Source organism: Pipistrellus hanaki (assembly GCF_964339955.1).
Source record: "Pipistrellus hanaki genome assembly, chromosome: 1".
Lineage (NCBI taxonomy): Eukaryota > Metazoa > Chordata > Mammalia > Chiroptera > Vespertilionidae > Pipistrellus > Pipistrellus hanaki.
Genome location: NC_140503.1, coordinates 41,761,387 through 41,786,447, shown reverse-complemented (window position 1 = coordinate 41,786,447; position 25,061 = coordinate 41,761,387). Strand labels below are relative to the sequence as shown.

The following is a 25,061-nucleotide window of genomic DNA, read 5'->3' as shown; positions in this document are numbered from 1 at the left end:
CGCCCGAGGAGGTACCCCGCCGCGCCGGCTCCAGGGCCTGGAGCGGCCTTAACCCTTCCCGCGCCGGGCCCGCGGACGCCACCGCGCCCCCAAGCGCGTCCCTGACCCTGCAGGACCCTGTCCCCAAGGCCGTCCCCATCTCTGTGGCGAAATGTCGCTGGAGAAAGCACGACCTCCACCCACACCCCCTCCCCGGGGTGCGGAGAGTACACTGGGGAAGGGGGAGGAGGAAGCATCAGCCCGGAGGGGGCCCGGGAGCGCTGGCTCCGAGGCCGGGCGGGCTGTGGCGGCCAGAGGATCTCGGCCGACGGAGACGCTCCCGCCTCCACCCCACCACCCTCAGCAGCTCCTTACCCCGGGCCCCTGCGTGCGGAGCGGGCTACGGCACCCCGTTTGGCCCAGCAGAGCGACCCCTGACTTTGCTCAGGGGGTGTGGAGACCTCGGCCATCACGGAAGATCCCACTACCTCTCCCTCCCCCCCAAACCAGCACCCCCTGTTCCTAAGAGACGCAAGCCAGCAAGGCTCACACGCACACCCATTTTTATTGGCATTCCCCGGAATGGAGTTTGCATCAACTCTAACGTGCAAGGTGTGTTTGTAAAACTTGTGCCCCAGCCAGAGAAAGGCAAAGCGCCCCGTTTGCGTCCGAGACCCCGTGGGTTCGCGGAGCCCTCGCGTCCCCCGCCCGTGGTGTGTGTGACCGTGTGTGCTGGGTGTGTGCGCGCGCGTGTGCTCGCTCGCATCCGCGCCCGCGGCGCACCGCGAGCCCGCGGGCGGGCGGCGGGGGCGGGCAGGCCCGGGGCGGGGGTGCCGGGGCGAGCATGGGGCGGGGGGCGGGGGGCGGGGGCCGGGGTTCGGCCCGCCCCGGGAGCCGGCCCCTCGGAGCCGCGGGCCCTGCAATGGGACGTGTTCTCCTTTAAGAGTTAAGAAACTTGAAACCTTGTTTGCGCAACAATCAGCGCCGCGGAGCCGCCAAAGTGTCTAGACTGGCATATGATGGGAGGCAGCCAATGACTCCGCGGCGCTCCTCCGGGGGCCCTCAGTGTGCGTTTGAGGAGAACAAAAAAGAGAGCGAGAGAGAGAGAGCCGAGCGGGGGAGCGAGCGAGGGAGCCGCGCCGAGCAGAGAAAGAGCCGCCGGGCGCTGCCGCCTCGCTGGACGCCGCCGGGACCGCGGGGCCACCGGGAGGCACTTTTGGCGGCGGGGGGAGGGGGAGCGACCTCTGCAGCCGCGGCGCCCGGGCCGTCCGAGCGCCTGCGGGGTGGGCTGCGACCTCTGCCTCGGCGGATTGCATTTTTTAACTAAGGATTCCCAGCAGCTCTTTGGGATTTTTTTTTTCTTTTCAGTTTCCACTCATGTGTTGACACTCGTGCTCGGGAGAAACACTTTTAAGTGCATCTAGCGCCTGGGACCTGAGACGGAGTTGGCCTTCGTGCATGCAATTCCAAGGATTTTTTGGGTTTGTGTGGGGTTTTTCTTTTTCTTCTTTTTTTTTTTTTTTCCTTTTTGCAGGGAGTCAGACGAGAAAACAGAGTATCAGCAAGCCTGCCTTTCGGATCCTGCAGGGAAAGCCCATGTAGTTAAGCGCTTGAGTTTTTGCAGGCAGGGAGGGCTTCCCAGGCACACCTTTGGGGGGTTCGGCGCGAGCGAGCGCTTTGTGCTCATGGACCAGCCGCGCAACTTCTGAAGGCTCGCCGGCCCATGCGGGGACTTTCTGGCGGCGCGCCGCCCGCGGTCCCCCCCGAGCGCCGCCGGGGCTGGAGTTGCTGAGCAGCCCGGCCGCCGGGGTCCATGTAGCCGCGGGCCGGGCGCAGACTTCGGCTCGGCGTGCGCGCGTGTGCTCCTCGCCGGCCCCCCGCCCGGGGAGCTCCCTCATGTTGCAGCCCCGCGGCGCCCCTCCGACGACGGGCTGTGCGCGGTCTGCACGGCGGCGGTGCTTCATGTGGGGCTGCGGCCCGCGCAGCCGGCGCCTCGCTGAGGGAACGGACCCGCGGTAACCGGAGACCGCCTCCCTCCCACCCCCGGCGCCCAAGGATATCGTATGTTCAGGTCCAAACGCTCGGGGCTGGTGCGGCGACTTTGGCGAAGTCGTGTGGTCCCCGACCGGGAGGAAGGCGGCGGCGGCGGCGGCGGCGGCGGCGACGACGAGGATGGGAGCCTGGGCAGCCACGCTGAGCCGGCCCCGCGGGCACGAGAAGGCGGCGGAGGCTGCGGCCGCTCGGAGGTCCGCCCGGTAGCAGCCCCGCGGCGGCCCCGGGACGCGGCGGGACAGCGAGGCGCCCAGGGCGCGGCGAGGCGCCGGCGCGCGGGGGGCCCCCCGAGGCCCATGTCGGAGCCGGGGGCCGGCGCTGGCGGCTTCCCGCTGGACGTGGCGGAGCCGGGAGGCCCCGGCTGGCTGCCCGAAAGTGACTGCGAGACGGTGACCTGCTGTCTCTTCTCGGAGCGGGACGCCGCGGGCGCGCCCCGGGACGCCGGCGACCCCCTGGCCGGGGCGGCGGCCCCGGAGCCGGCGGGCGGCGGGCGGAGCCGCGAAGCCCGCTCGCGGCTGCTGCTGCTGGAGCAGGAACTCAAGACGGTCACGTACTCGCTGCTGAAGCGGCTCAAGGAGCGCTCGCTGGACACGCTGCTGGAGGCGGTGGAGTCCCGCGGCGGCGTGCCGGGCGGCTGCGTGCTGGTGCCGCGCGCCGACCTGCGCCTGGGCGGCCAGCCCGCGCCCCCGCAGCTGCTGCTCGGCCGCCTCTTCCGCTGGCCCGACCTGCAGCACGCGGTGGAGCTCAAGCCCCTGTGCGGCTGCCACAGCTTCGCCGCCGCGGCCGACGGCCCCACGGTGTGCTGCAACCCCTACCACTTCAGCCGGCTCTGCGGGCCAGGTGAGCGCGCCGCCCCGGGCGAGGGACGGGCTTGGGCTCGGGGTTCCCCCTCCGGTCCCCTCCCGTGGTCTTTTCATATCGGACCCCTCGGGTGGGCAGAGCTGGGGTGGTCCCGTGGGGGTGCCCCTGGGTGGTGGGAGCTTCAGTGGAGGCACCTCGCCCTGGCCCTGCCGGGGAGGGGATCTGGGCACACACATCAGATGGCAGCTTCATCGGCACCAGCAAACGTAAAAAGGGACACGGTGGAGTTTTCTTTATGTAGTTTCTCAGGCTCCAACTTTACAGGGAGAAAAGGTAGGCCCTAGGAGAAGCCAAAGATTGCGATGCGGCCCCTCATTGACCCCCAGTTTGTGCTCAGGCTGTAGCATTTGTGCGCATACGCCTCTATACCTAAGCTGTACTTTCTTACAACCAAGTGCAAGAGTTTGTTGTGAAGTTGGGTGTAGACAATCCGTGGCTTGAGTCAAAGTGTTTGCAAACTGTCCCATTTGTTCCTTTGGAGCAAAGCTTTTTCAGGGTAACCCCTCTCAAGGTGGGTACCACCCTCTTGACCCGATTGCTCCCAGCATCCCTTGCGTGTTAAGTGTGAGGGCTCTCCATCATCATCGTTCTCATTTCTGTGTCCAGCTTTCGTGTCCAGTTGAGGGTCCTGGGGGCATTTGCGAGCAGGGGAAGCCAGGTGTTTTATTACATCGGAGCAGTGCTCCCTGCCTTTGTTCTCTTCCTGGGACTTCCTGCACACACACACCCTCCCCCGCCCAGCTTACCTGGGGATGCCCTGGGTGCTTTAGCGGAGGTGAGGACAGGCGGAAGTTCTTAGCAGGTCAGAAGCTTGCAGGAACACACATTTTAACCTGTAGCATCTTTGAGGTGGCTTTGGAGGTTCTGCAGGGGTGTGCCTATCAAAGAGTTAATTGGATGTTGGAGGGCTCTGAGTTTCTCCAGTCTGGCCCCTCTGGAGCCAGCGAGCACCCAGCCTGAGGGTCCATAGGGGGTCAGATCACAGGTCTCCTGCCTCCCCATGTGGAAGGGAGGGGTGGGCCGGTGAGTGTGCCTGGCGGTAGTGGCTGGAGGGGAAAGAAGGTGCCCCAGTGGTTTACGGAAGGGGGTGGGTGGGGAAAGGCAGCATGATTCGGCTGCCCTGCTGCCCACATGGGTTGTCATCCCAGGCCTGATTGAGGAGCTTTGACTGTCCCTGTCCTGTGGCTCACGGCTTTCCGTGCCCCTGGTTCCTCTTTCTCACAGCATCCCCTGGAAGTGGCTTCCTCCCTTCTGCTAGCCTGTCTCCTCTCTGCCTCTGGGGAGGGGGCCCTGTCTGTGGTTGCCCTGTCCCTCTCTGGCCATCATTGTTTAGTGGGATATCACTGGTGGGGCCCACTCTGCTATTTTAGAAAGCCCTGGCAGGTATTTCCTCTCTCACCATGTCGGTCTGCCATCAGATATTTGTTGAGCACTTACTCTGTGCCAGACACCGTGCTGGATGCAGTAGCAGAGAGAGTGGAAATACGAGTAGGATCCCTGCCCTCGAGAAAGACGGTCTTCCTGGGGAGTTGGGGTGGAGATGGGGGAGAAGGGCCAGGTCGGGGGTGTGAACTATCAGAGCACTATGGGGTGTGTTTGTCACAGGGCCCCCTCCAGGAGCCTCCATAGTTCTAACCCGGAGCAGGCCTTGGAGAGTGGGTAAGGGGGTGGGCGTTGAGTAGGAGGAGGGGCAGCTGAGCATCAAGATGCCAGCCAGGCAAGCTCAGGTGTGTGTGTGGGTGGGAAGGTGGGGAGTGAAAAAGCTGGAGACAACGGAGAGGACCCCCCCTTACCAAGGATGATGGTGGGTTGTCCCCCCTCCTTGTCTGCGGAGTCGTCTTGGGCGTTGATTGAGTTCGGTGGACCTGGGCAGGTACACGTCGAGGGACACACTGCAGTGGGATGGTGCTTAACCACAGACTCGGTCCTAGGCTCGGCTTGGCCAGTGACAGGACTTGACCTTGGATGAGTAACCTGCCCTCCTCGTCCCTACTGGTCAGTGGGGGTGGCTCCAGGAATATTCTCCACCTCTAATTCTAGACTGAGCACTGGCATCTGACTCCCTTCCTGCTCCCAGAAGGAGGCACTATTGCAGGGGCTATGTCTGTTCTTTCTCTTCCCCAACCCAAGGGGCACCCCCTTTTAAGCTATCCTGGGGGCTTTTGGGAGGACGGGTGGTCTTGGAAGAGTTTCAGGTGGACCCCATCCTGTTGCTTCACTCCCCTGCCTAATGGCATGGGCCGAGGAGGAGACTGGGACCGAGGACTGGGGAACCCTTTGCTGCCCACCCCTCCCCCACCAGCTGGCCGCCAGCCTGGCTCCCAGAGCTGGGCGGGTGCATAGCTGGAGCTCAGTCGTGCGAGTCCTGATAAGGAGACTGCTCCTTCCAGGGCTCTGGGGGAGAGGGCTGGGGCAGACAGACAGACAGACAGAGAGTGCACTGGAACACCCAGCAGGCCAACGGAGGGGCATCCACCTGGTGCCAGTCACGTCAGTGCCCCCTCATCCAGACAGGGACCCCCAGTGACAGGACCTCCCTTTCTGGGCAGTGCAGGCCCTTGCTGCTCAGAGCAAACCCTGTTCCACTAGGAACTTGCTGTGGGTCATCGGGGCCAGTTCCCTTTGGGTGTCTTCCCGTCTGGGGCGTGGTGAGGGTAGGCAGAAGCCCCGAGGTCTGACAGGCAGATTTCAGATGACACTGGCCTACCTGCCCTGCCCTGCCCTGCCCTCTCCCTCATGGCTTGTCTCAGAAAGGGGGTTCCCTCTGCCCAGCTCTGGTGCCTCCCATCCCCCGTGGGAGTCGATCCCTAGCACCCCCCCCCCCCCCCCCCCCGGGTGTCTTGTGTGTGTCTTTCTGTCCAGGGAAAAAGCCCAGTCCACTGAGCTTGGTGCCTATGTGGACGGAAATGTGGAGAAATACTTTAATCACAGTTCCAACCTGTGTTTATAGAGCTCCTTTCTCCTGAAAGTATCCATTAACTTTGGAATAAATCTCCTGCTCTTTGCTTCACCACGTTTTTTTTTTTCGTTTTTTTTTTTTTTTCTGTAATTATATTCAGTAAATTACTATTATCCAAATTGCGCCAGGGAAAGAGACAGAGTGAGAGAGAGAACTTCTAAACGACTGTAGGAGGCCGCCTAGGAAAACACAGGGTTCCCAGGCCAGGACGACAGGAATTAGAACGGGCTAGAAAGTTTTCCTTTTATTTGGCCTGGCATTATCCCTTTGAAATGAGATCAATTTCAAGTTGGGCTTCCAAGCCCCCGCCCCACCCCTCTGGCCTGCCCGCCCCGCTCCTCGGAGCTCCTCCTTGGAGGTGAGGAAGGGGTGATAATGTGCAGTTTGCCTCTCGCTGGCGCCAGCCGGCCGCGCTGTTTATCTGGCTGCCGGGGGAATCTGGGCAATTAGGCTCCGCCGGCCTTAAAGCGCCAGGAGCTCCCTTTTTGTGTCTCCCCACCCTGGGGCTTGGGGCTGCGCCTAAGGCTTCTGGGGGAGGAGAGGACCGGCCCGGGAGGCTACCTCCCCGTCCGCAGCCACACTTGGTACGGTGGAGGCTGGGAGGCCCAGGGAGGTCTGTGCAGCCTTTCCTAAGCAAGAGGCTGAGCTGCAGGATGGGGGGTGGAAAGTAGTGCCCCAAACAGAAACTTGACCAGCCGCTGAGAGAGGCTGTGAACTTTGCTGGCTCTAGAATTCGATAGACACCAAAAGGCCAGGTATCCTCGGGGGACTGACCAGAGGCAGGCTGGGCTGAGCTGGGCTGAGCATTAGTCTCCTGGAACTGGCGGCCCCTGGCTGACTGCTCTCTCACTTCTGGAGGAAGTTGGAGGAGATTCCTGAAGTTGATGCCTGAGGCTAGATGTCTGAGAGAACTGCAGTTTCTGATCTTCCTGCCTCTCTTTCTCCTCCTTCCTCTCCTTTTCTCTCTTTCCCACCGCCCCTCCCCCCCCATGTTCATTTCTTTCATAGGGGTCTGCAGGACTCTTAAAAGTTACCATTTTTAAATAACACAACGTTTGCAAGCACTAAGCTTTTAAGAAGGGAGTGAGCAGAGGGCCTGAGGGCAGCCCCCACCTTTCTTGTCTAACCTTTTGTTTTACATATCAAGTGTCTGACCTGAGTGCCCACCTTGCTCACCTGATTTAATGTCCTGGAGCTCCATTCTCCCAGACCCCATGGGGCCTGGATATATGGAAGTGGAAGTGCCAGTTAAAGGTTACCCAGGCCTGGCCAGTGTGGCTCAGTGGTTCAGTCCTTTGAACCAGGAGGTCACAGTTTGATTCCCAGTGAGGGCACATGCCAGGGTTTTGGACTCCATCCCCAGTAGGGGGCGTGCAGAAGGCACCTGATCAGTTATTCTCTCTAGTCAGTAATGTTTCTGTCTCTCCCTTCCTCTATGAAATCAATAAAAAAAAAATATTTTTTTTTGAAAAGGTTTCCCAGTATTGTTCTTAGCACTATTCACAATAGCCCCAAAGTGGAAACAACCCAGATGTCCATTAGCTGATGAATGGATGAACAAAATATGATATATCCAATGGAATGTCATACAATGGAATATCATTCAGCCTTAAAAAAGAATGATATGCTACAACGTGAATGAACCTTGAACACATAATCCTAAGTGAAAGAAGCCAAGACACAAAAGGTCATCCATGTATACATTTGTGTGAAATGGTCAGAATAGGCAAAAATCCCCGAAGAGAGGAAGTCGATCATTTTTGATTGCCTGGATGTGAAGTTTGGGGGTGATGAAAACGTTCTATAATTAGGTAGTGGTGTTGGTCTCACAACTCTGAATATATTAAAAACCACTAACTTGTATACCTCAAAAGAGTGGAATCTTAAGAGTGTGGATGATGATACAATTTTTCAAGAAAAGGTAACTTGATACTGGTCCCCAACTGGCCTCCCCTTTTGTATAATTGAAAGAGTAACTTGTACTTTTCTATGTGGCCTTGGGCTGGTCCTTTATCTTGCTGGATCTCAGTTGCCCCATCATTTAAAAGAAGCTGAGTTGGGTGAACTCCAAGAAGTTGAGTAAGGCAAACCTCTGACATTCTAATTCCTCCTGCTGGGGGTGAAGTCTGTAGAAGTGAGTGCTTTTTCACTTTTCACTTGCCTGGTATAGAAGTGAGTAACTGGCTCCCAGTCCCCACAGTGGTTACAGTTCTGTGCAAATGGCCTTGCTGGTGTAAATGGGGGCCCGGGAAAGTCTTTCCGGGAGTTTTGCAGTTCCCTGAGGCTGGTGTGTGTGACATTTCAGGTTTGTAGATGCTTTCCGTCTCACTCATGGCGTTAGAACCCTTCCAGCTCAGGCGTGGCCATGGGTGGCATGTGGCTTCTGCAAGAGACACTGAGGTTGATGACGGACAGTGGCTTGACTCACCACTGTCCACTGCTGCCAAGTTGCACTTTTGGGGACATCTCTGGGGGGCAACTGTACAGAGCCTCCCACCTTGTGTGGCCTGGGCCTCAGCCTTTCAGATTTTTTGGTAAAAATATATTTTATTGATTTTTTTTTACAGGGGGGAAGGGAGAGGGAGAGAGAGCCAGAAACATCAATGAGAATCATCGATCAGCTGCCTCCTGCACACCCCCTACTGGGGATGAGCCCGCAACCAAGTTACATGCCCCTGCCCAGAATCAAACCCGGGACCCTTGAGTCCGCAGGCCGATGCTCTATCCACTGAGCCAAACCGGTCAGGGCAGTCTTTCCGATTTTTGCCAAAGGAACCTTAACACAGTGATTGCAGTCCTTCTGATAAGTTGGTGGGGTAGTGTGGAAAGGGCCTGAGGCCGGGGGTCAGGAGACCTGTCTTCTACAGCCAGCTCCCTCTCTGGCCCTGAGGGAGTCACTTCCACAGCCCAGGCCCCAGCCTTCTGTCCAGTGGGAGCACCAGCCTCATGTCTCCTTCCCCGTGGAATGCTTGCCCTACCTGTGCTTTGACCCTTGTCCTGAGAGGCTGCCTCTCACATCTGGTCTCTCCCTCCAAGTCCTGAGGACCAGTAGGTGACTCCTACTGAAGGCAAATAACTCGCCTCTTTGAGTCCTGGTTGGGGTCTCCCGTGATCACTTTGGCCCTTAAGTCCTCATTATCCACACCTTTGTCCACTGATGCCCCCAACCGGACCATTATCCTCATAACTGTTGTCTCGGTCCACAGATGCTCACTGAGCACTTTGTCTGCGGATGATGTGACTTAGCCGGGATGAAGGGGTGGACGATGGGGTGCCTTTTGATTACCTGTCTCGTTGGGGTGTAGAGCAGAGTCAGCCTGGACTCAGATCTTAGTTTTACTATGATGGGCTGGGAGACACTGGGCAAGTCAGTCTTCTCTGTAAAATGGGAATATTGACCATTTTGTCTCTGAGAAAGGATAAAATAAAAGTAAATGCCCGATGAGCAACTCTGTACCTAAGGTCCAAGAGAATAAAATACAATAAATGAAATTGAAAAGGCCTGGCATGGAGGCACAGGGCCGTCTTTCCCTCCTAGTAGCTACTCCATGATTCACTTCTCCTTCTCCCTGAATACTGTCCACAAAAGATGCCCTGTGTCTAGACCTCGGAGCCTCCACTTTGTTGAAATAATTTCTGACTGGAAAAGCCAGGGTGGGGAAGAGCTGAAGCTGCATAGGGTGTATGGAGCAAAACAAATGCTCCTACAGCTAATTGTGCCTTATTATAATTACGAAAAACACTTATTACCCCTTGTGTCATTACTGATACCTGCCTAATAATAGTTATTACCACTTTACTACCACTGAGAGTTTGTTTTAGTTTGCGATTTGATGGTGTTTAGTTTCATTTAGGGAAAATGAAGGGTCATTTCATTCATGCAAATTGTTACTTAGTTTAGCAAATTGTTACTTCCCCTAAAGCAAGAGGCTAAGGAATTCTTCTGAAGACAAAGTATATGTTTTCAAGGAGGAGTATTTTAGGCAAATGAAAGGAAACCAAAAGAAAAATGCCTTAGACAATAAGGAATCACACACGGCCTGAGCTGGAAGGCAGTAGAGAGCTTGTGTCCCACCCCTTGGCTAAGTGGGGGGACTGAGGCCGAGGGCTGGCAGTGACTGGTTTAAGGTCTCACATCTCGGTAACTGGCATGGCTTCTCTGGTCCCAACCAACCTTGCCCTCCTTGCCGCAAAGAATGGTACTTCTAAATATATATATTTTTATTGATTTTTTTTTAATTCTTTTATTTTTTTTAGAGAGAAAGGAATAGAGAGTTAGAAACATCGATGAGAGAGAATCATCAATCAGCTGCCTCCTGCACACCCCCTACTGGGGATGTGCCCGTAGCCAAGGTACATGCCCTTGACTGGAATCGAACCTGGGATCTTTCAGTCTGCAGACTGACGCTCTATCCACTGAGCCAAACCAGTTTCAGCAAGAATGCTACTTCTAATGCAGCTTATGGGAAACGAGCTTCTGTGTCAGAGCCTCTGCACTCAGGCTCCATTCTGCTTAGAGTTGCCAAATTTAGCAAAATAAAAATACAGAATGCCAGTTAAGTTTGAATTTTAGGTAAACAACACCTACCTTTTTAGTATAAGTATGTCCCAAATATTGTGAGGGACATACTTATACCAGAAGCTATGCCACGGAAATCCAAAATTCAAATTTACCTGAGCATCTGGTATTTTATCACGCAGCCCTGGCTCTGGCTTTTCCCTGCACCTGTGTTTCTCATTACAATAACAGCAGTTAAGTGTTTGCGGAGGTATTTTTCTACAGTACCAAGAGCTGTGCTAAGCGTTTTATATACATTATCTTCTTTCACCCACCTGGCAAACCTGGGAGGTCCATATGATTATTGTCACCGTTTTATTTATTTTTATTCATAAGAAATTTTTCTTATTGATTTTCTTTTCTTTTCTTTTTTTTAGAGAGAGAGGAAGGGAGAGGGAGAGAGAAACATCAATTGGCTGCCTCCTGCATGCCTCCTACTGGGGATCGATCCTGCAACCCGGGCATGTGCCCTGACTGGGAAATGAACCAGCAACCTTTTGGTGCACAGGACCATGCCTAACCAACTGAGCCACACACACTGGCCAGGGCGAGTGTCACCATTGTAGAGCCGAGGAAACAGGCTCCAGGAAGTCACTTGCCCAAGGCCGCACAGCCAGAGGTGGCGGAGCAGGGATTGACCCCAGGTCTGGGCAGGGATGCTCCAGTGGATTTGGGCAGCAGAGGTGATGGGAGGAAAGGAGGGCTTCCTGTGAGCTGGGTTTGTTACCGGAGGGAATCCATAATGAAAAGCTTGTAGAAGAATCCCCAGGGTGACCTCTCCCGCCCTGGCAGTGACATGCTGTCTCCTGTCTTCCAGAATCACCACCACCCCCCTACTCTCGGCTGTCTCCTCTCGACGAGTACAAGCCACTGGGTAAGTGTGTCCTCCTTCCGACCCTGGGGGGTGTGTCCGTCCAGGGTGCCCCTTCATTCCAGTGCCCAGCCTCCGAGCCCAAGGGCTGGAGGGGCGGGGGGAGGGGGCCGGGGGGCCAGGGGCGGGGCGGGGCGGGACAGGCCGGCCTGGCTGCTTCTGAAATGGGGAGAAGTATTACAAACACACCCTCAGTGGGGCGGACGCAGACAACCTCTCCAGTGGGCTATTTACATCTCAAAATTCCTCCGCTCGTCATTAACCTCTCTGTGACCTTTAGAAAGGGACCTGTGGGAGATGAATGGGTTTGGCCTTAAGCGTCTCATCGGAGGGGGGTTGGTATTGGTCTCTTTTCCTTTCTCTCCCTCCCCCAGTCTTAGGTTATTATCCTTTGGTGTGTATTAATTGTTACTATGACAGATAGGTTGAGCAAGAAGTCCCCGTGGAGAGGAGCTGTAAGGTTTTTTCCCCTTCCGAAGCCAAAAAGTTTACCTGGGCAGGCACCACAGTTGGGACATTTAAGAAAGCACTTGCCTTGGCACACGGAGCCCCTGGCACAGGTAGAATGTGTTCTCTGCAAACTGTGGGGCCAGGCAAGCTGCTGGTCTTCTGTGTGCATGTGTGTGGTTTCCAAAGTGGGGATGGCTTGTGTCCTGGCCCTCCTGTGTCCTCCAGGGGAGAAGGCTCGCGGTGTGGTGAGTCCATTTGGCCTCAATAGCACCAGGAGAACAGCTTGGTGACCCAGACAGTTCCCACGGGACTTGGTTAGACTTTAGAAGTCTGATGGCGTGGCAGTGATGCTAACACATTCCACCGAGTGACCACAAAAAGTGTGTGTTTTGTTTTGTTTTTGGTAAAGGCTCTTCTCAATAGCGTGTGTCAGCGTTATCTGGGAGGTCCCTTCTAAGTGTCCTCGGCGCTCGGGCACCCAGCCCCGTTTTCCTTCCAGGCCCTCCTGTGGAGGCACAAGGGCCCACCGGGTCCCTCCGGGAGTCTGACCTCCTCTGTCCGGGCGGACGGAGGGTGTCCCGTGATGGTGTGTGAGTCAGAGGTTCAACGACAGCATGCTCCTCTTTGTTTTTCTTGTCAGATGGTCGTCCCATGGACGGAGGAGCTTTGTTTAGCTTTCTGGGGAACAGGAAAGGCCATCTGGCTGGACTCGGTCATTTCATAGACGGGGAAATAAAGTGAGGGGTAGGGAGGGCCCCCCAGCTAACGAGCATCGACCCAGCGCCGCCCCCTTTTCGGCTCACTGTTCCCCCTTCTTCCCTCACAGGCTTGTCTCAGCATTTCCTACGTTAGCATAATTGCATGAGTCGCTTAGAAGGTCCCTAGTTTCATTAGAGGAAAAAAAAAAAAAAAGCACACCCTCCAATGTTCTTAGTAAAGTAGTAAACTCAGCTTGAATGTCAAGGATCATTGCCCTGAGGAATTGTGGGCTAGCCTGTGATGCAGGACGCCACTTAGCCCTGCAGAGTGACCATTTGGAAGTCAACAGGTGTCCCGGTTATTTTACGAATGGGACAACTGAGGCCTGGAGAGAGGAAGTGACACTTGCTGGTGGTCATATAGCTCAGGGGTCTGCAAACGACAGCTCGCCATCTGTTTTTGTAGGGCTTGCGAGCTGTAAGCATGGTTTTTTCCATTCTTAGATGGTTAAAAAAAATCAAAAGAAGAATAACATTTCATGACATGTGAAAATTGCACGAAATTCCAGTTTCAGTGTTTGCAATAAAGTTCTTCTGGAACACAGCCACACTGCCCCGTTACCACATTGTCTGCGGCCGCCTCCACGCTGCAGTGGCAGAGGTGAATAGTTGCAGGAGAGGTTGTGTGGCTCGCAGGTCTGAAAATACATGCCGTTGGGCCCTTTGTAGAAAAAGTTGGTGACCCCCGATTTTGCTAAGAGTGGAGGTGTGACTTGAACCTGGGGGTTCCGACTTCTAGCGGGGTCTGTCCTTGGGGCTGGAGCCGTGCTGGAGATGGGGAGTGTTCTTTTTCTACAGCAGCCCAAAGACACTTCAGACTTGTAGGGCCTCTCTTAGAAGCACAGATGTGAGGGTTTGCAGAGTGCATTATGGGGACTTACTAGCTGCAAAAGGTAGAAACTGCCGGTTGTTGTCCCTGGGAACCTCACAGAGCTGTCTGTGTCAGACGCACAGTGGTTCACTGAGAGATGGGGTTCAGCCTGTGATACTGGGACTCGGGGCGCTGCACTCTTTGGGAACATCAAGTATCAAAAGGAACAATCTTTTAAGAAGATCCTACTGAGGCATTGAGGCTATTTTTTTTTTTTTTAAAGAGATTTTCCCATCTGTCCTTATTTTCCTCCAGGTACGTTTTACCCGGATAACTTTTTCATGCCCTGATAAATAGCCCGAGTTATTTTTTGTATTATTTTCTTTTCCTTGCATTGTTGCTTGTTGGGAGCCAGCAGAGTTGAGGCAAGCAACTCAGTCTTAAGGAAATAGAATTAAGTTCCTTCTAGCAGAAGTTATGTGGTGCCCTGAGGGCTTGGCCAGAAGATAAAGATTAACCTGCAGCTTAGCATCTTCTGTCTTCCTGCCTCTTCCCCTTCCTGATCCTCCCCCCTAGATGGCCCAGCCTTGGAATGTTGCACCTTGGAATGTCACACCGCCCCTGGCAGTTAGCCAATCCTGTGTTGCCAGGTACCAAAGACCCCCCTGCATAGGCAACCCTGCCCCCCTTTGTTTCTGCTGTATAAATACAGCCATTTCAGAGAATAAAAATCGGAGCTTGATCAGAACCTTGTCTTGCTCCCATTCTTTCGCGTTCCTTGTTTGCCTCATTCTCTTAGGTGGTTCCTGCGTGCCCCCCGTTGTTGTCCCGCAGGCCAGGACAGTTGCTGTTGCATAAACAAAAAGTCAGTTCACTTCTAAGCCTCTGTGATCACATGATTCTAAAAACAAAATAAAACTCAGAACACCCAGTCAGCATCTGGCAAGTGGGAAATAAAAAAAAAAAAAAAAGAAAGAAAGAAAAGAAAGAAGAAAAAGAGGGCAAATTGGTTAATGTTTCATCTTCCCGCTCTCCCAAGCCATGTGGTAAAAGGAAAAAAAATCCTGCAGGATCGAATGGAATCCTAGCCAGCGAGGGCCCGGGCCCCAGGCTGGCCGCTTGTCCTCAGGAATCCCTAGCTTGGGCGCCTCTCCTGAGCCAGGTGCGACCGGCCCACCCAGCCCTGCGCTGTGCTGGGTGAGATGCCGAAAGTGCTGCAGACCTCTCAGGGCATGCCTCTTCCGACTCCTGGGCAGGCCTGTCCCTTCACAGGGACCAGCACCCCATCACTGGTAGCAGGAGGCACAGGCCCAGGGAAAATTTTCCAAGTCTGCCTGCCCCAAAAGGCATTGGCTTATTAAGCGAGCAGCTCAGTGTTCAAAAAAAAGAAGAAAAAAAAAACGTGCAAAAGATTTTCCTTTTCCCATCTAACGGCACTGCAGACTGGGGAAAACAAATAATGCACGCCATATGAAGCACTTAAAACTACTCACACAAAAATGAACCCCTTAAAAAAAACAACACACAGTCCGGGCATTGAAAGTCGCTCTGTGAGCAGGTTGGAATGTTAGGGAGTGGAGGTGAGGAGAGGAAAAAACTTAAATCTGGGAGCAAACGCTTGAGCCCTTAATTAGAGGGGTGTAAGCGGGACAGAGGGGGGTGGCTGGTAACTTGTTAAAACAGTTTCCCCAGCTCCAGCGAGAGGAAGGAAGGAAGGAAGGAAGGAAGGAAGCAAGAAGGAACAACTTCAAGAATTTTAATGGTTGTAATTAAGTATAGCAGCTATGAATTGTTTAGGGGCTTAATTTAACCGTACCCAGGGAGGCTCCAAGTTGCTACTTGCTCGGTCCCCAGAACTTGGGTTATTTCTGTGGTCAGAGCAGTTGCAACTTTTTCAGGTACCAGGGCTGCAGTCGTTGGCATTTTCCAGAAGAATTCCAGGGCGGGCTGGCTGGCTGGCTGGCTGGCCGGCCGGCCGGCCTGGTCTCGTACAAGTTTGGGACAGGGTCACAGAGTGGCATCCTTTGGGAGGGACACCCTGCCCCTTGCAAGCACTTGCGTGCACACACGTGCACACGGATGCATGAGAAAGCCGAGGGGGGAGGCACGCCCCAGCGCCAACTAAGTTTTCTTTCTCTTTCCTCCCGTAGATCTATCTGATTCCACATTGTCTTACACTGAAACGGAGGCCACCAACTCCCTCATCACTGCTCCGGGTGAATTCTCAGGTTGGCACTTTTTTTCTTTGCACGCTGCTGTTGTGTTGAACTTTGCAAGAGGGGGCCAGATGGGCGTGGTGCTGGATGGAGGCCCTTTTGATATCCCCACTCCTTTTCTTTCCCCCTTTCCTCTCAGCCCTTCGATGGGAAGACTGCCCATCTCTTCATCACTGGTGTTCTTGGGGTTAAGAATGAGACCTCAAAATGGTAACCTGAAATGTCTATCGATCCACCTTTTATCCAATTGTCTCTACCTTGTCTTGTGGGAGTGAGTAAGGCCCGGTACAGCTCTTCATCTCTCATCTTAGCAAGGATCTTGTTCTCCCAGCTGCTGTGAGGCAGCAAATGGGTGTGTGTGTGTACATTCTCTTTATGGGTTTCTCCTCTCGTCCGTCCCCCACTCTGGGGAAGGAGCCATGTGAGGTGTCAGGAGAGGGGGGAACGGCGTGGGGGGAACAAGCTTTCAGGAGGGTCTGGGAAGGAGGGCGTTTGGCAGAGGCCGGTGGTTTTCCCGTCCGTCCTTGAGCAGTGGATGCTGGGCTCCTTTGCAGAGAGAACACTAGTTTGGAGCTCCCACCCCTTGCAATTAAGAGTTGGCCATAGGGACATTCCAAGAATGTCTGAATCAAGCTTCCCATAGGAAATAAGAGGTTGGTGGTGACTTGGGGGGGCATGAAGGGCCAGGAGGGACTTGGGTGCCAAGGTCTGTGGGAGCCTTTGGGAAAATGGCAGGTGGTGCGCTATGAGGGCAGCTGGGCCTTGTGGCCTGGCCCTGCGCTCCATGCGGTGACAGCCCCCCAGGCTGGAGCTGCATGGCTGGATCTTGGCTTGAGGGTTTCTGCCTGCATCTGAGCTGTCTTTCCTCTACCCCACACCCAAGTCATAATAGCAGCCACAGTGACCAGAGCTGTTAAGTGTTTACTTTGGGCCATGGTCTGTGCTTGGGCCCTTTACCTGTATCATCTCCGAACAGCAGTAAAGGAACTTGGCCGGGGCACCTAATAGCAGAACCATTTGTCACTGTGCTCCTAACCACTGTCCTGTCTTGTCTCCCTCTACCACCCCCCCCCCCCCCCACACACACACTTTTCTGCATGCGCCTCTGATAAACTGAGTTTACACAAAGTTCTGTCTGTCGTTCTTGCCGCATTCTCCCCGTGACTCTACCCGAAGCTGGCTGCCTGGCCACTTCCCATCGGCAGACCCCTTCCCATCCATTCTCTGTTCCACCACAACCGCGCAAGATCACAAGACTGCATCTGTTTCCAGGATACAGAAACTAGACGCTGGAGCAGGAAGTGACTCGTGGAGGGTCACATCAGTGGGACGCGTGGCACAGCTGGCACTGGGGACGAGGTCCTCTGGATCTTCCTCGCCCTCTGGTTTCTGGTGGTCCCTCTAGTTGGGCCCCTTTGTTTTCTTCTCTGCCTTTTGGCCCTGTTTGGTTATACTGCCTTTTCCTGAAAGACCTAACCCGATGAACTCAAGGACTAAACATTGTGGATGTTAGGGAGTGGAGGAGAGGGCAGAGATGAACCCATCTTTTTTCCTCTGTGGCTGTGGGGATGAAAGCTACAGATAATTCTGAAGAAGAGGATTAAAAGTATGTCTGAATGCATGCTTCTGTGTCCCTGAGTGTGTTTAATTTTGTGGATCACATTAGCATTGGTTGGATGGATAGTAGGTAATTTTTTTTACTTCCCCCTACCCTCTATCATTAATGGTGGAAACTCCATTGTGTGAAAATGTGTTATAGTTCATGGTGTATTCATAGTCATAGTCTCTCTTAAAAAAACACACACAAAATATTTTGTTTGATTTCAGAAAGTAAGGGAGAGGGGGAGAGAGAGAGAGATGGAAACATCAAGAAGAATCATTAATCGGCTGCCTCCTGCAGGCCTCCTGCTGGGGATCGGTTCCGCAACTGCGGCCTGTGTTCCGACAGGAATCAAACCCTGATCTCTCGGTTCATAGGTCAGTGCTTCACCACTGAATCAGTGCGGCCGAACAGTCGTAGTCTCTTGATCTCTGTCTCCCCAGAGCGGGCCTGGTGTGTGGCTCAGGCAGGAAGGAGCAGACTCCGTAGCACCTGCTCGAGGCCCTGCACCCATCTGGTTTCCAGGAGAGGGCGCTCTGGGGGCTGGAGATGGGGGACGGGAGGAGGGGTCTTTGGAGACCCTGGGGCCATTGTGTTTGGCTGCCTTTGGGGTCCAGTGGGTCCCTGTTAGTTATCCCAGAGCAGTTTTTGGTCCTGGCCACAGAGAAAGCCCCTGCTGCTCTCCCCTGTGGGCCAGGACTCCATGGTTCTCATGAGAAAATTTGGCATGCAGTGGCTCTCTAATTCTAAGGGGTGGTGGAATTGGGGAGGAAGTTTGGGATATCTGGTGGGGGAATGATTACATGGGGCCTGATGGGGGTCATCCAGACCCCTCCCAGGGACCACATGCATCTCCTCCTGCTCCGGGTTTCACTTCACTGTTCAGCTTTGCCAGTTGACTTGTGCTGTGAGACTCTGGGGACTAATGGCCTGGCACCGCCCTGCCTCCAGGGAGATCACAGACTTGGGGCTGTGGTGGCGGTCACACGGAAGGACAGGTCACACGGAAGGACAGGCTCCGGTTGGGAAAAGGCCCAGAGCTGTGCTGGTCTCCGGGTGATGAAGGCAGGAGTCATCCAGCAAAGATGGAATGCACGGTTGTGCCCAAGGGCAGGGTGGGAGGGGAGATGGCAAAGGTGAGGGGAGGAATGTGTGGGCCAGGGCCAGGGACAAGGTGTCTGATATTCAAGGACAGATAATACTGCTGTTGGTGACATTTATTGACTCACTACTTATCACCTTGCTAAGTGCTGATCATTCTTCATCTCTTGGACTCTGTCACAACTCAAGAGACTCAGATGTGATTCTCCCTATTTTATAGGCGAGGAAACTGAGGCTCATTGTTGGGCCAGCTGCCCAAATTCACACATTTGTAAGTGGCAGATGTGGGATGGGAGCCTGAGCAGTGACTGCCCAGCTCTCCCGCCCTGAGGGCCCTGCCTAGCATTCTACAGCACGGGTTCCCATCCCCTACTGGGAGTCACACGGAGAAGGGGGGGGGGGCAATATAGAGTGATCAAAGGAGCCTGGGGGCACCCAGGCCCAATTGAAGTACCAAGGATAAGAGCGAGGAGCTGGCTAGAGGTCCAGACTCTGCTCTTCAATGTGATCACCAGGCAAACCTTGCAGACCGCCCAGAGAGCTGCCTCCGCCCCCTCCGCTGCCCAGCCCACCCTGTCTCCCTTTGTCCGGAGAGCCTGCCCGGTCTCAGGGCCTCGGGATGGGTGTCCTACTGGAGTGGGTGTTTGCGACACCACGATGGAGCGGCCCTTGTTTGTCTCGCACAATGACCGTCCCAGCGCCTGGGTGGGGGCTGTCTATTTTTATCCATCCCAAGGTCTCTGCTTCACTTTCCCGTCCTGTTGTTGAGGCCACTTCAGAAGGAATGGTGGGAATTTTGAGGCTCAGTCACAGCCGGGTGGGCAGGAACGCATCAGTGGCGGGTGGGCAGAGCAGGGGTGGCAGACGGGAGACACTCTTGTTTTAGCTCTCTGCTGAATATGGACACAATATTCTCACCTCATATCTACATCACCTCCAAATTTAAATCCTAGAGCTTTGACACTCTGGGTTCCTTGCCTAAACTGTCTAATGTCTCCTCCAGCCATTTTGCTCTCTGCAAAATCTCCACCCCTTTCCTATTTCTTTGATTTCAGATTAGCTCCAGGAGGAAAAGCAAGCTTAGCTAGTTAAATTCATACTAAGGTGTAAGTGGCTGGTAGGCAGCCCTTCTTAGCAATTTAAAGGCAGACTGTGCCACGATTCAATGAATTCCAGGATGAAGGGCCATGTGGGAATGGCCATTCTGAGGAGGAGGGCTGAGGGAAGAAGGCAGGTCCCCTCAGCTCTTCAGTGCTCTAGGCTAGAAAAGCAGAAGGAGCAGAACACAGGAGCTTTGTGCTCTGTGCGACAAGGAGCAGCCAGGCCAGGCTGGGTGCTGGGTGCTGGGTGCTGAGCGAATGAGTTCTGGGTCCTTCAGTGAGAGGCTGAGCAGAGGGGCTGCTTTAGAAGCTAGACCTGCCTGACTCGGTGGTGGTGGTGCAGGCCTCCTCAGGATCCAGTGACTTATCGCTGGCATCCTATTCTAGTGCTTACAGGGTGACAGTTCCGGGGCTTTATTAAGCAGCTATTGCGTGCCAGCCATGTGTAAGCTGCTTGTCCTGCGGACCGGGCTGTCCCTTTTGCTGACCTAGGATGTGAGAACTGGATCTCAGTCTGTGCAGCATACTGGTTTCTTTAGAGCCTCCTCAGCAGGGCAAGCCCCTCACTTTAAAGGGAAGGCCTGGGGAAGGAAGGGGGCTGTGCAGGTACACGGGGAGAGTGGCGTCCCAGCTGGATTTCCTCCACCAGCCAGACTGGAAGTTCCTTGAGGGCACAGATCCTTCTCTAAGGATTCTTACGTTTTGTAGGTTGACAGAGTTTGGGAAAACAGAGGCTCAGGTTAGGAGAGTGGCTGAGGGCCACACAGCAAGCATAAGCAAGCAGAGCCAGTTAACAACCGAGGTGACTCCATGCTGCCCACCCACCTGCCACCTTTCCTCCCCGTGGTCCCTAAACAGGTACCTTCTGGAGTCCATGCTGTCTGATGTTCATCTTTAGTGCCTACAGGAGCTAGGAGCAGAGCATTGAGCAGTATTGTCTCCTGCTGCTTCCTGAGTCTGCGGCCCGAGCACGCTCACCTCAGATGCCCTCATCTATCAGGTCCTTGAGCTCTTCGTTCTCCAAAGCGTTCAGTTCAGTTCAGTCAGTATGTGCCGAGCCTCCATAGCAAGGTGGACTGAAGAGCATGGACTGTGCACCAGAGGGCCCTGGGTTCAGGTCCCAGCTGTGCCTTTTCCTGTTGTAGGAATTTGGGGCAGCCAGGCCCTGTGCTTAGGTCTGGGGGCACAGAGATAAAAATTATGTCATCTCTGCCCTCAAGGTACTCACGGACAGGTAAAGACAAACGATAGTAAGGAGACGTAGTGTAGAAACGGGCTAGAGGAAGAGGGGATTAGTGATTGGCTCGGTGTGGTGGGGAGGTCGTCCGGGAAGCCTCCCTGGAAGAGATGACATCCAAGTTGGTTTTTACAGGATGAATAGGAGTCTCCCAAAGAGACAAGGTTTGGGTGTGGGAGATGTTCCAGGCCCAAGAAACAGCACTTGCAGAGGCCTGGAGGTGTGAAAAGCCTGCTGTTAGAAGCCCGAGGACGTCAGATGGGTTGCAAAGCAAAGCACCGGTGTTGATGGGAGACAAGGCAAGAGGAGGCCAGGGCCTGGGTAAATCTGTTCAACACAGTAATACCCAGAGTGCACAGGTAGGCGTCCAGCTCGGTGAATTTTTACAGACTGTTCGCACCCTGGACAACTCTGCTGTGCGCGATCATGCTCAATCCTGACACGTGAGCGTGCTCATTGCCCGTGGGCCTACGGCTGCTGCATGTCCAGGGAGTAGGGCAGGGGGTAAAGGTTTAGGTAAAAAGAGGGTTTTGCTTGGTTTTGGAGGGCAAGAAGGATGTTGTGCTTGGAGTTTGGGCCTTCTGGTGTCCTGACACAATTAGATATGAACCTAGATCAGTCGCCCTGGGTTAGGAGCTGACCCTTGGGGATGGCCCATACCCGCTCTCTCTGCCCAAGTCAGGCTCCGGTCTAGGGGTGGTGGACCCTGAGCTCCTGGCCAGGACCAGCTTGCCGCTTCCAGTTCAGAAATGGTCTCAGACTCCTTGCCACCTCTTAGGGCGGGGGTGGGGGAGAAGGAGCCTAAAGTAGTAGCATTTGAAACTTGCATCAAGCCTCTGCCTTGCGTTTTTTAGCTTTGACCAACCAAAGGAAAAAAGAGCCTTCGTCCCTCCTTAAGACCTCCTGGTGTTTCACAAAGGGACCTGTTCTTCCTGGGCCGGCTGTGTGAAGTTGGAGCAGAGGTGGTGAGGGTGAAGGGCAGGAGTGACAGAGGTGACCTCAGCAGTCCTGGGAGGCACAGGTGGTGATGGAGGGGTTCTGGGCATCCTGGTTGGCCATGAAGCATATGGGGTTTGCCACAAAGCCAGAAGGGGTTCCAGGCCTGTTCCCCTGCTGTGATCTCGGGTAAGCTCCTCACTCTCTCATCTCAGTTTGCTCAACTGTACATGGGGGGGCCATTGGGTCACTGATCTCAGGGGCTCCTCGATACTTGTGTGTTCTAGGCCCAGGGTACCAGGTCCTGAGCCCTGAGGGGTGTGGAGAACTGGGGCTTCTGGCCTACAGCATCTTAGCTTGTCGTCATTGACCCAAAGCAAAACTAAAGTCTGGGACAAGACCATGTGGAGGGAGGGGAGGATTGGTGTCCTGGATTTCCGCCTTTTCTAAAACGCAAAAGCTTGGGGAATGGAGTTGGGGGTACCCTGGACCGATGAAGAATCCAAGGCTCAGAGAGGGAGATGGACTCGCCAGAGGTCACCAGCTTTTACATCCTCTGGGATCTGACAGAGACCCCAGGGCTGGTATGTTTCCTGACTATAGGCTTTGGGGTGACAGGCCCATGTGTTGAACATTTGTTAAGAACCTACTGTATGCCGGTATCAGGTGATACAAAGTGAAGTACGCCTGGACCTTACCCTGGAGGAGCTGACGGTCTAGAAGGGGAAGTAGACAGAAGCAAAGAATCGTGAGTGATTGTGTTAACTGCTGTGGAACTGTGGGCGTGGGTTAGCACCGGCACAGACATGAGAGCAGGGGACTCTGTTGGGGTGGGAACGGCAAGAAGACCACGGAATAGACAGCTGTCAGAGCAAAGGAACAGCTTGTGCAGAAGCAGGGCATGTGTTCTTAGTTTGTTTGTGGCTAGAAGGTTAATATGTGCGAAACAGGAGAACAGGAAAAGGTGAATCCAGGGAGCGTGTCTTGAACTGGTTGGAGTGGGCTGGATGAGGGGGACTGTCATTGGGGCCAGGGAGACTCTGGGATGTACTTGGTCCTGAAGGGCCTTGGACCTTGTCAGGCATCCAGCATAGGGCCCACTCCCTAGACAGAGGTCACTGTGGAATAAACGAATGACTCTTTGCCTGGGACAAAGGATGGTTGCTGAGAGATCCAGAGAGAGACAACATAAAAAGATAAAGATAGAGAGATCATAGCACGTATTAAAGAATCATAACCAACACAGCTCTGTGCCAGATACTCTCCAAGTGCATGTCATACACGCATTCATTCATGAAATTCTCCACACAGCTCTTAAGAAGTAGTTACTTTTTTTAAAAAAAGATTTTAAAAATTGATTTTTAGAGAGTAAGACACACACACACACACACACACACACACACACACACACACCATCGGCTGCCTCTTGCATGCTCCTTGCCAGGGATGGAGCCAACAACCCAGGCATGTATCCTGACTGGGAATCGAACCGGCAACACCTTGGTGCCCAGGATGATGCCCAACCAACTGAGCCACCTCAGCCAGAACTTGAAGTAGCCACTTTTATTAGCCATGTTAGAGGAGAAGTGATTGAGGCCCAGAGAAGTTAAATAACTTGCCCGAAGTCACCCAGCCAGAAATCAGTAGGACTAGGATTTGAACCTAGTTAGTCTGGCCCCTGTTGGGTTCCCTAGTGTCTGGCATGGTGCCCTCTGTGTCCCTGCAAGATGTAGGACTCACACAGTTCTGGCTCCCCGGGGGCTTCTGAGTCCCTGGTTACCCGGATGCAGTGTGTGCCGTTGTCACCAGGCCTCTTAGCAGCTCTGCTCGCAGGATGGTTGCTGGATGAATACCTGAATCCCTCGTGAGACGGTGGGTGGGTGGGTGGGCTTCGGAGAGGGAGCTGTTGGGCTGAGGGGGAGCCTGTTCCTGCCCAGGGCTGCTTGACTCTGAGTTGGAGGCAGATGGCCCTACACTTTGGGCGGCCTCCATCACGGGGGGAACCGGCAGGTTTTCTCAGGAGACCTGAAATTCCAGAAAATGCACTTGGTTGCATCCAGCCTAATCACAACCATCTGTCTGCCAGGCCCCCTGGCTCGCCCTCCTCCTGTCTCTGCTGGCACGCTTTCCTGGGCGTCTGTAACAATCGGGAGCTGCGCTCGAAAGTTTCCCTGTCGGGGTAGAGCGGCTGTTGCCAAGAGCTTCTTCTTTGATGCAAAAAATATATCCCGAAGGTACTTTGTCAGATGTTTTTATATTAAACATTCTCCCTCCGTGGTCCTTGGCCGCCAAGGGAAGCAGAGATACATGGCTTTTCCAGTTGCCCTGTGTCCACAGGCCTTCCCTCACACACCCCCAGAAGTCAGGGGCTGGTACTTCTGCAAAGCAGGGGCTGCGCTGGCCTGAGGGACGGATGCTACCCTCACCCTGGGGTAGAACAGGTCTCAGGTCTGGAGCAGACATCCAAGCCACCCTCTCAGACTGTAAAGCGAATCACTGCTGAGAGATTCTTAAAAGGAGAGGGTAGCTCAGAGATAGGAGCCTGGGAGCCATCTCGACCTCCCTGAGTGCCCAGGGTTGTGCCAGCACTGGGCAGAGCTGGGAGAGCTGGGCGCTGTCACACAGTCACGTGGCCTGAAATCAGGAGGGATTGGGCCAGGGGGCTCTGTGGCTCCTCAGCAGCCCTGGGAAGCAGCTAAGGGGAGGGGCTTTGCTAGCCAGATGTGATCAGCGGGGGATGTGGGGAGAGGGATGGAGGCAGAGTACAGCTGTTCTGGCTCACACTCCGGTTCCAGCCTTTTGGGCTGAACGGGGTGAAATGGGGCATCCAGCAGGCGCCTTTGTAGACAGGCTGTGTCCGCATCAGCCATCAGGGTGTGTGAGCCCCTGGAAGTCCCCAGCTGTCTCCCCTCTGCCTGTCTTTACTCATCCCCTCAGCCCTCTGTCCACTCTGCATGTCGGGCTCGGAGGGCCTACCTTTCTCAGCCTCTGTGCTGGGGCCCAGCCTTCCACTCAGGGGCGGAGTGGTTTTCTGCCAACATGTCAGCTCTGGGCCTTCGATTCTCGGCCCCTCCCAGGCCTGCCCGCAGGATCACAGGGGAAGAGGGAACACTGTTGCTAAAACAAGGACTCCAGGTTGCTCTCCGAGGGCAGATGTTGGGAATGGGGCTGGGGGGAGGGGGGGCTTGATGCTGAGGGCACAGGCAGCGTCTTCCCCACGTGGCGCCCAGCTCAGAGCCTGGTGTGCAGCGGATGTTGGGGTTGTGTTTGTGATTCATAGAGAGGCCGAAGCTTCTCCACACCCCGTGACTCTCAGCTCACGTTATCTGTCTCAGGCTCAAGGAGACCCTGATTTTTCAAGGTGGAGGAGCCCTATCTCCAGAGTCTCTGCTGCTCTTTGATCCGAGAGAGGACCTGAGGAGGGTAGAGAGGGCACAGGTGTGAGGGTCATGGTCTCAGCCCCTTCCTCACAGGACAAAGGCTGGAGAGAACCCCAGGGGCTTCCTCTTAAGGAGTGACACACCTGGGGCCAGGAGACCCAGGTCCCAGGCCTGGCTCTGCCTCACGTCTTT

General features: G+C 54.7%; 1 protein-coding gene across 2 annotated transcripts in view; it reads left to right on the top strand.

The window, feature by feature from the left end:
* The first annotated feature begins 990 nt into the window (after nt 1-990).
* Nucleotides 991-25,061, top strand: part of SMAD6 (SMAD family member 6) — a 79,146-nt gene continuing 55,075 nt past the window's right edge. The window contains exons 1-3 of one of the 2 annotated variants that reach the window (XM_084887379.1): nt 995-2,871; nt 11,227-11,283; nt 15,450-15,527. In XM_084887379.1, coding sequence (XP_084743505.1) covers nt 2,043-2,871; nt 11,227-11,283; nt 15,450-15,527 — 964 coding nt within the window. In that variant the 5' untranslated portion in view covers nt 995-2,042. Of the gene's footprint in view, nt 2,872-11,226; nt 11,284-15,449; nt 15,528-25,061 lie in introns of both variants that reach the window. The other variant, XM_084887380.1, reaches the window with a different exon arrangement.